This window comes from Rhinopithecus bieti, unplaced genomic scaffold (genome assembly GCF_001698545.2).
Source record: "Rhinopithecus bieti isolate Rb0 unplaced genomic scaffold, ASM169854v2 scaffold_44159, whole genome shotgun sequence".
NCBI classification, from domain to species: Eukaryota; Metazoa; Chordata; class Mammalia; order Primates; family Cercopithecidae; genus Rhinopithecus; species Rhinopithecus bieti.
Genome location: NW_016818573.1, coordinates 2,044,170 through 2,057,927, shown reverse-complemented (window position 1 = coordinate 2,057,927; position 13,758 = coordinate 2,044,170). Strand labels below are relative to the sequence as shown.

Below are 13,758 nucleotides of genomic sequence, written 5' to 3'. Positions count from 1 at the left end.
AGGATTTGGGTAGGTAATGGAAAATTACAGTCAATGGGGTTGTTCTTTAGCAGGCAGGGGTGGGGGTCAGAAGGTGCTCAGTGGGGGAGCTTCTGAGCCAGGAGAAGGAATTTCACAAGGCAATATCATCAGTTAAGGCAAGAACCGCCATTTTCACTTATTTTGTGATTCTTCACTTGCTTCAGGCCATCTGGATGTCTACATGCAGGCTTGGGCTCAGAGGTCTGACAGTAATCTCTCCTCTTTTATTTCTCAGTGAGGTTATTTGGATTTTCTCTCTTCTTTTCTTGGTTAATCTTGCTAATTGTCTATCAATTTTATTTATCTTTTCAAAGAACAAGCTTTTTGTTTCATTTACCTTTTGTATTTTTTTTCTGTTTCAATTTCATTTAATTCTGCTCTGATCTTGGTTATTTCCTTTCTTCTGCTGGGTTTGGGTTTGGTTTGTTCTTGTTTCTCTGTTCCTTGAGATGTGTCCTTAGATTGTCTGTGTTCTTTCAGACTTTTTGATGTAGGCATTTAGGGCTATGAACGTTCCTCTTAGCACAGCCTTAGCTATATCCCAGAGGTTTTGATAGATTGTGTCACTATTGTCATTCATTTGAAGACTTTTTTAAATTTCCATCTTGATTTTTTTTTGACCCAATGCTCATTCAGGAGCAGGTTATTTAAATTCCAGGTATTTGCATGGTTTCAAAGGTTCTGTTTTGAGTTGATTTCCAGTTTTATTCTACTGTGGTCTGAGAGCATGCTTGATACGATTTCAATTTTCTCTTGTTGCCCAGTCTGGAGTGCAAATGGTGTGATCTCGGCTCACTGCAACCTCTGCCTCCCAGGTTCCAGCAATCCTCCCGCCTCAGCCTTCCGAGTAGCTGGAATTACAGGAACATGCCGCTACACCTGGCTAATTTTTTGTATTTTTAGTAGAGACAGGGTTTCATCATGCTGGCCAGGCTGATCTGGAACTCCTAACCTCAAGTGATCCACCAGCCTTGGCCTCCCAAAAGTACACGTGTGAGCCACTGCACTGGGCCTATTTTACATTTTAACAATTGCTACTGAGGTTGACCGTCTTTTAATTTATTTGTAGCCTATTCAGGCTTCTTGTCAGTTCAGTTTAACAGAGCAAAACAAAACAGCTTCTGAGATAGAATTCATATCCCATACAACTCACCCATTTACAGTGTACAATTCAGGGGTTTGGAGGCAGTGGACCTCCCCAGTGGCCATAACCCATCTGCTGCTCTTAGATGGGCCCTAGGATTCTGCCCTGTGTCCCCTTCCCCATCCCGAGGTCGGCTCCTGGTGTCACATTGGCATTTGCATCTTTAGCTACCGAGGATTCCAGGGCCAGGGCTTGGTCGCAGGCTGTGGCCTCCACTGGGCTGGCTCCAGTCACAACCAAGGGTTATCTCAGATGTCCCTCCTGCCCACAGGGCTGCACACTCTGCCAAGAGACTCTCTACAGCCCTCAGCAGGGCGTGTCCTTGGCCTCAGGCTCGGGGGAAGGTGGGGTGGGGACAGGGTCACGCCATCCATGAAGGACAATAGTGGGACCTGAGCTCATTCTGCCCCCGGGAACCTAGAAGGTGCTCAGCAAATACTTGTGGAAACATTAGCAGGCAACGTTGAGGGGCACTGATTTTGTGTTAGGAGCTGTGATCTGCCTTTTCCATTCTCACGTCTCCCTCTGTGACCCTCTCAAGAACCACGGCAATTAGGTGTTACTGTTAACTTCTGAAAGGCTCAGAGACATTAAGTAACTTACCCACGGTTGCACAGTAAATAAATAAACTAATGAACAATGCACCGTCCAAGAGCTACAGGTGCCGTCGCCAATCAAGGTTCTCTCTGCAAAGGTCTCGGCCCCTTCCTCTGCCCTGACTATGCCAGCTGGGCACATTGAGAGTGGAAATAGAGCCACAGTTGCTCATCTTGACCTGTGAACCCTGAAGAGTGAGGAGAGGAGAAGAGAGGAGAGGAGAGGAGAGGAGAGGAGAGGAGGGAGATGAAGATTTAGCATAGAGACCCTAGGTGGGGCCATGGGTGGCATGGGACCACTGTGGCTGGGTCCTAGGAGGACTTCCTGGTGGAGGCAACATTTGCCACCAGGATCTTGCTGATATTTTCATCCTGTGACCTTCCCCTGGGGATCTTTTTTCCTGATCAGGTAACTCCCTGCTAGCCCATTCCAGTAACCACACAGCAAAGCTTCAGACAGCCTTGACTTGTCCAACCTGTTCCCAAGCCGGCTGTGCAGTGTGGTCCCTGGGGGCATGGCCCTGGAAGAACAGGGCAGACACAGAGCAGCTCTAGATCCTGGCAGTGAGAAAAAGGTAGGTGTCGTAATTAGGATGTGCAGCCCTGCCCCATGCCTATTGGGTAACCCTGAGCATCACCCCAATGATTACCTCATTGCCAGGCGTGGGCACGGGAGTTGGTTTGGGAGCTGCCAGGCTCCTGGGAGGATCGCAGTCAGCAGAGCAGGGCTGAGGCCTGGGGTAGGAGCAGAGCCTGCGCATCTGAAGGCAGCATGTCCAAGAAGGGGGGTGGAGATGCAGTGAAGAACCCAGGGGCAGAGCCCACGCTGGGGTATGTGGGGGCACAGGGGTGAGGGCTGGGCAGAGGGAGCTCAAGGTAAAGGGCACTGGTGGGAACCAGGGGCATGGAGGGAAGGGGATGTGTGCCCATGGCACGTGGATCAGGAGGCGAGCCTACCAAGGGGCCTGTGGCTGCAGGGCCATGGGCACAGGCCTTGCTTAGGAGAGGGAGGTGGGCACTGGTATCTTCTGAGCCTCACCTTGCCCTGTGGCAGGCTCCCGGGAAGCACCCCCAGAAATGAAGCCTGTTCCCCAGGAGCCCCAGGGATAGGGACAGACCCTGTCCTCCCTTTGAGGAGCTCCCAGGTTCGGGGGGAAGGCAGCTTTGTGGACAGACAAGGACTCGGTGGGGGGCACCAGGGCTGTGATCAGGAGGTGCCGGAGAATCGGGGATTGGAAGCAGAGAGCTTCTTGGAAGTTGAGGTGAAAATCGGATCTTTGGTTTCAGATTTTAAAAGCAACATGCATTGCTTGTTTCTGGTTCTAGAAATACTACATTCACATTTCGAAAGTCTGGAAACTGCGGCCGGGCGTGGTGGCTCAAGCCTGTAATCCCAGCACTTTGGGAGGCCAAGACGGGCGGATCATGAGGTCAGGAGATCGAGACCATCCTGGCTAACACAGTGAAACCCCGTCTCTACTTAAAAAATACAAAAAACTAGCTGGGCGAGGTGGCGGGCGCTTGTAGTCCCAGCTACTCAGGAGACGGAGGCAGGAGAATGGTGTAAACCCGGGAGGCGGAGCTTGCAGTGAGCTGAGATCCGGCCACTGCACTCCAGCCTGGGCGGCAGAGACTCCGTCCCCCCGCAAAAAAAAAAAAAAGAAAGTCTGGAAACTGCAGGAAGATGTTGAGAAGACAGTGAAAGGCGCAAGGCACACGTTGGCACGTGGTCACTGTGGTCACAGGGCTGGTGTGAGGAGAGGGGCTGGGGGGCCTCCCTCCTCACACTGAGGCTGTGAGGAGGGCAAATCAGGTTGTCTCTCAGAGCCTCGGTTTCCCCGTCTTTCCAACTGGGTAATAATAATAGCTGTGAGGCTTAAATGAGTTGTGCATGCCAGCTGCCTGGCCTCAGATGCCAGCTCTGACTTCCTTCTGGGCCCTGCACCAGGCGTGGCCACTGCCAAGGGAATGAGTCCCTCTCCATATGACAGGTCCCATCAGGCCTCCACTTGCCGCTGTGTCTTATTTCTCAGCATCTACCCCCACAGGGCTTTTGCACATGTTGGTGCCTCTGTCCAGATCGCTGGCCCTCCAAGAGGCCCTCCCCTACGACTTCCCCATGGCAGTCAGAGCCAGGGGTTGGTCTCTGGCCGCCTCTGGAAGAAACCCAGGCCACACCGATCATGTTTCTAATGATATAGTTGTTCCATGTGTGGACTGTGAGCTCCGCGAGGGCTGGCCAAGTCTGGAGTGTTCACCTATGTGACCCAGGGTCAGTCAGGAACTGCCTGGTGAGCAGCCGGGGGTCCCCAGTATAAACGCAGAAAATCTGAGACAGGTCTCAATTAATTTAGAAAGTTTATTTTGCCTGTAATCCCAGCACTTTGGGAGGCCGAGGCGGGTGGATCACAAGGTCAGGAGATCGAGACTATCCTGGCTAACACGGTGAAACCCTGTCTCTACTAAAAATACAAAAAATAAGCCAGGTGTGGTGGTGGGCGCCTGTAGTCCCAGCTACTCAGAAGGGTGAGGCTGGAGAATGGCGTGAACCCGGGAGGTGGAGTTTGCAGTGAGCCGAGATCGCACCACAGCACTCTAGCCTGTGCGACAGAGCGAGACTCTGTCAAAAAAAAGGAAGTTCATTTTGTGGCCAGGTGTTGTGGCTCACGTCTGTAATACCAGCACTTTAGGAGGCTGAGGCGGGTGGATCACTTGAGGACAGGAGTTTGAAACCAGCCTGGCCAACATGGTGAAATCCTGTCGCTACTAAAAGTTACAAAAATTGGCTGGGCATGGGGGCGCACGCCTGTAATCCCAGCTACTCCGGAGACTGAGGCAGGAGAATCACTTGAACACGGGAGGTAGAGGTTGCAGTGAGCCGAGATCACGCCACTTGCACTCCAGCCTTGGTGACAGAACGAGACTCCATCTCAAAGAAAAAAAAAAAGTTTATTTTGCCAAAGTTGAGGACGTGCACCTGTGACACAGCCTGGGGACGTCCTGACAACATGTGTCCAAGGTGGTCGGGGCACAGCTTGGTTTTACACATTTTAGGGAGACAGGAGATGTAACAAGACCGGGCGCGGTAGCTCACGCCTATAACCCCAGCGCTTTGGGGGGCCGAGGCGGGCAGATCACCTGAGATAGGGACTTTGAGACCAGCCTGACCAACATGGTGAAACCCCGTCTCTACTAAAAACACAAAATTAGCAGGGCATGGTGGCGGTCACCTGTAATCCCAGCTACTCGGGAGGCTGAGGCAGGAGAATCGCTTGAACCTGGGAGTCGGAGGTTGCAGTGAGCCGAGATGGTGCCACTGCACTCCAGCCTGGGCAACAAGAGAGAAACTCTGTCTCAAAAATATATATATATATAATATATATACACACACACATACATATACACACACACACATACATAAAATACATATATATACATTATATATACACATTATATATATATATGTGAAGTACATTGGTTCCATACAGAAAGGCAGGGACATCTTGAAGCAGGGGTGGGGGTGGGGCGTGGGGGAGCTTCCAGGTTTTGTAGGTAGGTTGGGATGACTGCATTCTTTTGAGTTTCTGATGAGCCTTTGGAAAGGAGGCAATCAGAATATGCATCTATCTCAGTGAGCAGTGGGGGGTGGCCGTGAATAAAATGAGAGGCAGGGGCCGGACCCGGTAGTTCATACCTGTAATCCCAACACTTTGGGAGGCCAAGGCCGGCGGATCAGCTGAGGTCAGGAGTTCGAGACCAGCCTCAACTTGGAGAAACCCTGTCTCTACTAAAAGTACAAAATTAGCTGGGCCCCCGTGGTGGTGCATGCCTGTAATCCCAGCTACTCGGGAGGCTGAGGCAGGAGAATTACTTGAACCTGGGAGGCAGAGGTTGTGGTGAGCTGAGATCGCGTCATTGTACTCCAGCCTGGGCAACAAGAGCGAAACTCCGTCTCAGAAAAAAAAAATAAATAAATAAATAAAGGGGAGGCAGGTTGACCCTGATCAGTTTCCAGCTTGAATCTTCCTTTTAGCTTAGTGATTTTGGGGGTCCAAGATATTTCCCTTTCCCACCAGTCAGCCCCACCCCAGCAAGCGCCCGGACCCCTGCCCTGCAGCAGGTGGGCGGGACAAGAAAGCACCTTGGATGAGAGGCGGGGCTTGGGTCTGGCTCCAGCCGGGGTCTGTTTCCTCATCCGTTTCCTCATCTGTCAGGCAGATGCTGCTGGCTCCGTGATTATTTCACTGAGCACCAGATGTGCACACGTGAGGACAGGCGATGACAGCTCAGAAAGTGCAGGTGTTCCTCTGCCCCACCTGCCTCACCTGGGAAAGTTGTGACCACGCTGAGGCCAGGTTCCTGGGATGAACAGCGGGACATCTGTGTGCCATAGCTCATCCCAGACTCCTCCAATCTGGGCCTTGATTCAGGGCGGAGGCGATCATCCCTCCAAAGGCACCAGGGAGCATTGGAAGAGGTTAGAGCTGAGCCGATGTGACCAGGAGCTGCTTGAGCGCCAGGTGGAGGCTGCTGATGCTTGAATTCCAGGCACAGCTTTGGGGCAGGGCCCTGGAATCTGAAGACCTGGAAGCGCTGCAGGCCAAAACTGCCCGCTACTAGAGAAGGGCCCAGGATCCACCCAGGTTGTAGCCCAAGACAGGGCTTGAGCAAAGACGGTAGATGAATATTTGCGAAGCCCTGGATGCTGTGTCCTCCTCCAGGCCCTCACGCGGGGGTGCCGGACACTGAGTGTGGGGGTCCTGTGCCAGGAATGGTGGCGACGCTGCCCAGGGGAGGGAGGCTGCCTCTGCAGGTGTGGCCGGGAAGGTGCCCAGCATGGCTTCCTGTCTCCCCACATTCTTCAGCTGGGACCTGAGCCAGGCAGGGGCTGCTCTCCTCATCTTGTCATTCATAAGGACAGGGACTTCTGCCATTGGTTCAGCTGGCTCTGTCCACAGGGGAGCACTGTCCCTGCATCACATATGACAAGAGTGCCTGGTGCGGTGCAAGTGCAGATGGGGCACTGGCCTCCAGGACACTCACTGGGGATGCCAAGGCCTGCTAAGCACTCACCTCCACTGCCCTCAGCAATGCGAGTCTGAGGCAGCAACCCTGGGTATGGCCCTGTGACCTGCAGCTGAGGGATGAGATAACTGAAGTCCACATGTAGACAGACACACAACACACATGGGCACAAACAGCCATACACACACAGACACACATGGGCACAGACACCCATACACACATATACACCCATAGACACACACAACACACATGGACACAGACACCCATACACAGACACACACATACAGACACCCATACACACACAGAAACACATGGACACAGCAACCATGCACACACAGACACCCATACACAGACACACAGATACACTTACACACACGACACACATGGAGAGAGACACCCATACAGACCCCCATACACAGAGACACACACAGAAACACAGACACCCATACACACACAGACACCAATACACACAGAGACACCCATACACACACAGACACACAGACACACATACACACACGACACACATGGAGAGACACCCATACAGACACCCATACACACAGACACCCATACACACACAGATCCACCGACACCCATACACACACAGATACACACAGACACACACCCATACACACACAGACACACATGCACACAGACACCCATACACACACAGACACCCATACATACAGACACACATGGACACAGACACCCATACACACACAGACACCCATACATACAGACACACATGCACACAGACACCCATACACACACAGACACCCATACATACAGACACACATGCACACAGACACCCATACACACACAGACACCCATACATACAGACACACATGCACACAGACACCCATACACACACAGACACCCATACATACAGACACACATGCACACAGACACCCATACACACACAGACACCCATACATACAGACACACATGCACACAGACACCCATACACACACAGACACCCATACATACAGACACACATGCACACAGACACCCATACACACACAGACACCCATACATACAGACACACATGCACACAGACACCCATACACACACAGACACCCATACATACAGACACACATGGACACAGCACTCGTGCACACACAGACACTCATACACCCAAGGACACACAGAAACACACAGACACACATGACACGCTTGGAGAGAGACACCCATACACACAGACACTCATACACACACAGACACACACAGACACACACCCATACACACAGACACATATGGACACAGACACCCAAACACACACAGACACACAGACACCCATAGACACACAGACACACAGACACCCATACACACACAGATATACACAGACACACAGACAGCCATACACACACACAGACATACAGACAACCATACACACACACAACACACATAGACACAGGCACCCATACACACAGACACACAAAGACACAGACATACAGACACCCAAACACACACATAGGCACCTGTACACACACAAACACAGATACTCATACACACAAAGACACACACAGATGCACAGATGTCCATACACCCACACACAGACACCCATACACAGAAAGACACACAGACACTCATAAACACACAGAAACACAGGCACTCATAAACATACACACAACATCCATACACACAAACACACACACACCCATACACACACACACATAGACAACCATACACACACAGACACACAGACACCCATACACACAAAGACACACAGACATACACAGACACACAGAGACACCCATACACAGACAGATACACATAGACACCCATACACACACAGACACACAGACACCCACAGACACCCAAACACACACAGACCCACAGACACCCATACACTCAGAGACACACACACAAACACACAGGCAGCCATACACACACTGACACATGGACACACACAGACACCCATATACACACAGACACACAGACACCCATATACACACAGACACAACAGACACATACAGACACCCATACACACAAAGACACACAGACACCCATACACACACAGATACACAGAGAAACACAGACATCCATACACACACACACACAGACACCCATACACACACAGACACACAGACACTCATATACACACAGACACACCAGTAAACACACAGACACACACAGACACACGTACACACAGACACACACAGACACACAGATACCCATACACACACAGACACACACGGACACACAGACATCCATGCACACACAGACACAGAGATACCCATACACACAGAGACACACAGATACCCATACACACACAGACACACAGACACAGAGACACCCATACACACACAGAAACACAGACACAGAGACACCCATACACACACAGAAACACAGACACAGAGACACCCATGCACACACAGACATACAGATACCCATACACACACAGACACACAGACACTCATACACACACAGAAACACAGACACACAGACACCCATACACACACAGACACAGAGACACACACAGACACCCATACAGAGACACACACCCATACACACCCAGATACTCACAGACACACAGCCACCCATACACACACAGAAACACAGACACACAGACACATAGATACCCACATACACACACACCCATACACACACACCCATACCCACACACACAGACACCCATACACACACAAAAACACAGACACATGGACACCCATACACACACAGAAACACAGACACACAGACACATAGATACCCATACACACACACACCCATACACACACAGACACCCATACACACACAGACACACAGACACACAAACACAGACATCTATACACACACAGACACCCATACACACACAGACACCCATACACACACAGACACCCATACACACACAGACACACAGACACACAAACACAGACATCTATACACACACAGACACCCATACACACACAGACACCCATACACACACAGACACACAGACACACAAACACAGACATCTATACACACACAGACACCCATACACACAGACACACAGACACCCATACACACACAGACACTGATACACACTCAGACACCCATACACACAGACACACAGACACAGACACACACACACCCATATACAGACAGCCATACACCCACACACACACAGACACCCATACACACACAGACACCCATACACACACAGACACACAGACACACAAACACAGACATCTATACACACACAGACACCCATACACACAGACACACAGACACCCATACACACACAGACACTGATACACACTCAGACACCCATACACACAGACACACAGACACAGACACACACACACCCATATACAGACAGCCATACACACACAGACACACAGACACCCATACACACACAGACACCCATACACACACAGACACCCAGACACACTGACAGACACCTACACACGCACAGATACATACAGACACACAGACAGCCATACACACAGACACACAGACATACAGACACTCATACACACAAAGACACACAGCACCCATACACAGAGAGACACAGATACCCATACACACACCCATGCACACAGACTCCCATACACACAAAGACACACAGCACCCATACATACACAGACACACGCGGACACCCATACCCACACAAGGACACAAAGACAGCCATACACAGAGAGACCCACACATAGACACACAAAGACACAAAGATATACAAAGACACAGAGACACAAAGACACAGACAGACCCACGGATACACAAAGACACAGGATTTGCGCGCCATTCTTCAGCCCCTGGGCTGGAATGCTCAGAATCCCCTTGCTAGGACCTGGCAATCCTCCTGAGTGTCCCATTGGACCCCTTCCCCCACCCCCGGGGTCCTGATCCTTCCTCCTCTCCAGAACCCACCAGGGTTCCCTTGGGCCCTCAGGCTAAAGCCCAGAGGGGTTCATGCCCTGGGGCAGTCTCAGCTCTGCCAACCTACCTCCACCTGCCACCTGTGCCCATGGATACCAACCCCGGAGCTCTCTCCTCCGCTTCTGCTTCCTTCTACGACCAGCCGAGTGCCACCCCCTCCCCAGAGCGGGTGCCAAACCCTCCTCAGCGCTAAGGCGCGTCTATGGCTTCAGTTTCCCCATATGCGACCTCAAAGCTCTGTGAGCTCTGGAGCAAAGAACCCTCCGAGTCCCTGTTTAGACCCAGAAGGGAGGGAGGCCCCGGGGAGAGCTGAGTGGTCTGGGTGGAGCGGTGGCCAGGTGCCAACGTGGGGGGTATGTATCTATGCAAGGAGGGGAAGGGCAGTGAAGAGCTGGGATGGTGGTCACCCGAGGTGTGGGGTGTGCTGGGCTTCCAGAGCGCCCAGGAGGGGGATCCTCTCCCTGGAGTGGGGGAGGTCAAGCCCAGGGCCCTCCCTCATGGACACGCCTGGGAGGCAGGTGAGTGGGGGGGTGGTGGCGCAGGCAGCCCCAGCTCCGTGGGGTCGAGTGGGTCTGTGTGTGTATGAGGTGGGGTGTCTGTGAGCCCCCATGGGTGCAGGTGGGGCAAGGGTGTGCAGACTCTGGGGTGGCTGGAGGGTGCCTGTGAAGGAGGGGCAACCCAGCCGTCCAGTTCACTCTGCCCTGTCTGACAGGATAGACCCCTTCCAGGACACGCTGCGGCGGCTGCGGGAGGCCTTCAAGTCGGGGCGCACGCGGTCGGCCGAGTTTAGGGCTGCGCAGCTCCAAGGCCTGGGCCGCTTCCTTCAAGAAAACAAGCAGCTTCTGCAAGACGCGCTGGCCCAGGACCTGCATAAGGTAGCCGTGGAGGGTGGGCCCAGGCAGGGGCTGGAGCGGCATCCCTGTCCTCTTTCAGGAGGGTCCATGCCCCCTAGTGACTGGCTGTGTCCCTAGTTTTATCCCTGTTTGTTTAACAGACCTCCTTCCCTGGCATGTGGAGTGTGGCAGGCACCTGACCTTCACTCCTGAACACTCACAGCCACCCTGTGATGCAGGCTCGATGGCTGTCCCCATGTCGCAAATGAGGAAACTGAGGCACTCGGGGGTTAACATCGCTTGCCCAAGACCACACAGCCAGGAAGTCACCGATCAGAATCGCAGCCATGCACAGTTCCCAGGGAACCACAGTGCCTCCCATAGGAGCTGTCTTTATGTGTCCAGTGGTGGTGGTGCCTGCGTGTGCCCTCCTCAAATTCTAGACCCCTCCTGGCCCGGGTCTGGGCCTGACCTCTCTCAATTCCACCTCCACCACAGTCAGCCTTCGAGGCAGATGTATCTGAGATCATCACTACCCAGAATGAGGTCGACTATGCCCTCAAGAACCTGCAGGCCTGGATGAAGGACGAACCGGGCTCCACGAACCTGGTGAGTCCTGCTGGCAGGCGGCGGGAGGGAAGGGCAGGGCACCGGGCAGCTCTGGTCCAGGCCCCCTTCTGCCACCGAGGCCCCGGGCGAGTCACTGATTTTCTCGTCTTTCCTGGGATTCCATCGCACGGGGAGCTGAGGCCCCAAGTGTGCAGTGGGTGGGCTTTGGGGTAGCCCTTGGCAGGGCCTCACCGTCTGCCCTGTGCCTCAGTTCATGAAGTTGGACTCGGTCTTCATCCGGAAAGAACCCTTTGGCCTGGTCCTCATCATCGCACCCTGGAACTACCCCGTGAACCTGGTCCTGGTGCCCCTGGTGGGCGCCCTCGCTGCAGGTGAGGAAGGAGTTCCGAACCCCATGCTCTTCCCGCCCAGTAGCCCCTCCCACAAAGGCCCCTGGAATCCTGCCTATGAGGCACCCTCGGCCTCACAGGCCCTCTGAACCCAGCCCCTGCTTGGGCATGGGGACCCTGGGCTCCCCCAGTGACGTCCCCTCTGCCCCTGCAGGGAACTGTGTGGTGCTGAAGCCATCAGAAATCAGCCAGGGAACAGAGAAGGTCGTGGCTGAGGTGCTGCCCCGGTACCTGGACCAGGTGAGGGTGACCCTGCCCCGGCAGTGCCCGGCATCTCTATACCTCACCCCTGCAGGCTGAGGAGGCCCGGCTGGCCCCTAAGCCTGCCCCCGAGCTGCCCTGAGCCGCCCATCCTGCCTTGCAGAGCTGCTTTGCCGTGGTGCTGGGCGGGCCCCAGGAGACAGGGCAGCTGCTGGAGCACAAGTTTGACTACATCTTCTTCACGGGTGAGGGGGCCAGGCCAGGTTCCCAGAGTAGGCGGAGGGGATCAGCAGGGCAGAGGGTGGGAGGGCTGTGGAGGGAGGAGGCTGGGACCAGCAGTGGTGGACACATGCGAGCTGGAGCTGGCACAGAGGCCGTCTGCTTGCACAGGCCAGGCCCTGGGCACATTGGAGCAATTGGATCCTGGGGTGGCCGGGCTGGAGGCAGGTCCCAGTGTGTGAGCCACACCAGCCAGGAGAGCGGTGAGGTGGGCCAGGACTTTCTATGAAGAAAGCTGGCAAGAGTCAGGTGCCTGGAGCGTGTGGTCAAGGCCAGTTGAGGATGGGGTCTCCTCACCGTGTGCCTAGGGAGCCCACTGACTCCAACACCTCTCCAGGGAGGAGCGGGGCCCTGGGCTGGGCCATCCCGCCTGGCCCAGGTCACTGAACGGTCACTCTGGTTTCCTTCCACACCCAGGGAGCCCTCGTGTGGGCAAGATTGTCATGACCGCTGCCGCCAAGCACCTGACACCTGTCACCCTGGAGCTGGGGGGCAAGAACCCCTGCTACGTGGACGACAGCTGCGACCCCCAGACCGTGGCCAACCGCGTGGCCTGGTTCCGCTACTTCAACGCCGGCCAGACCTGCGTGGCCCCCGACTATGTCCTGTGCAGCCCCGAGATGCAGGAGAGGCTGCTGCCCGCCCTGCAGAGCACCATCACCCGTTTCTATGGCGACGACCCCCAGAGCTCCCCAAACCTGGGCCGCATCATCAACCAGAAACAGTTCCAGCGGCTGCGGGCACTGCTGGGCTGCGGCCATGTGGCCATTGGGGGCCAGAGTGACGAGAGCGATCGCTACATCGGTGAGTCCTGCTGCCCCTACCACAGCCCACCTGGGCCAAGA

At 54.0% G+C, this 13,758-nt stretch overlaps 1 protein-coding gene across 1 annotated transcript in view; it reads left to right on the top strand.

Annotated features, from left to right (window-relative positions):
• Positions 1 to 2,533: 2,533 nt before the first annotated feature.
• Positions 2,534 to 13,758, top strand: part of LOC108518605 (aldehyde dehydrogenase family 3 member B2-like) — a 13,861-nt gene continuing 2,636 nt past the window's right edge. The window contains exons 1-7 of the mRNA XM_017857101.1: positions 2,534 to 2,610; positions 11,354 to 11,516; positions 11,973 to 12,083; positions 12,295 to 12,415; positions 12,588 to 12,673; positions 12,798 to 12,879; positions 13,331 to 13,717. Coding sequence (XP_017712590.1) covers positions 2,534 to 2,610; positions 11,354 to 11,516; positions 11,973 to 12,083; positions 12,295 to 12,415; positions 12,588 to 12,673; positions 12,798 to 12,879; positions 13,331 to 13,717 — 1,027 coding nt within the window. The remainder of the gene's footprint in view (positions 2,611 to 11,353; positions 11,517 to 11,972; positions 12,084 to 12,294; positions 12,416 to 12,587; positions 12,674 to 12,797; positions 12,880 to 13,330; positions 13,718 to 13,758) is intronic.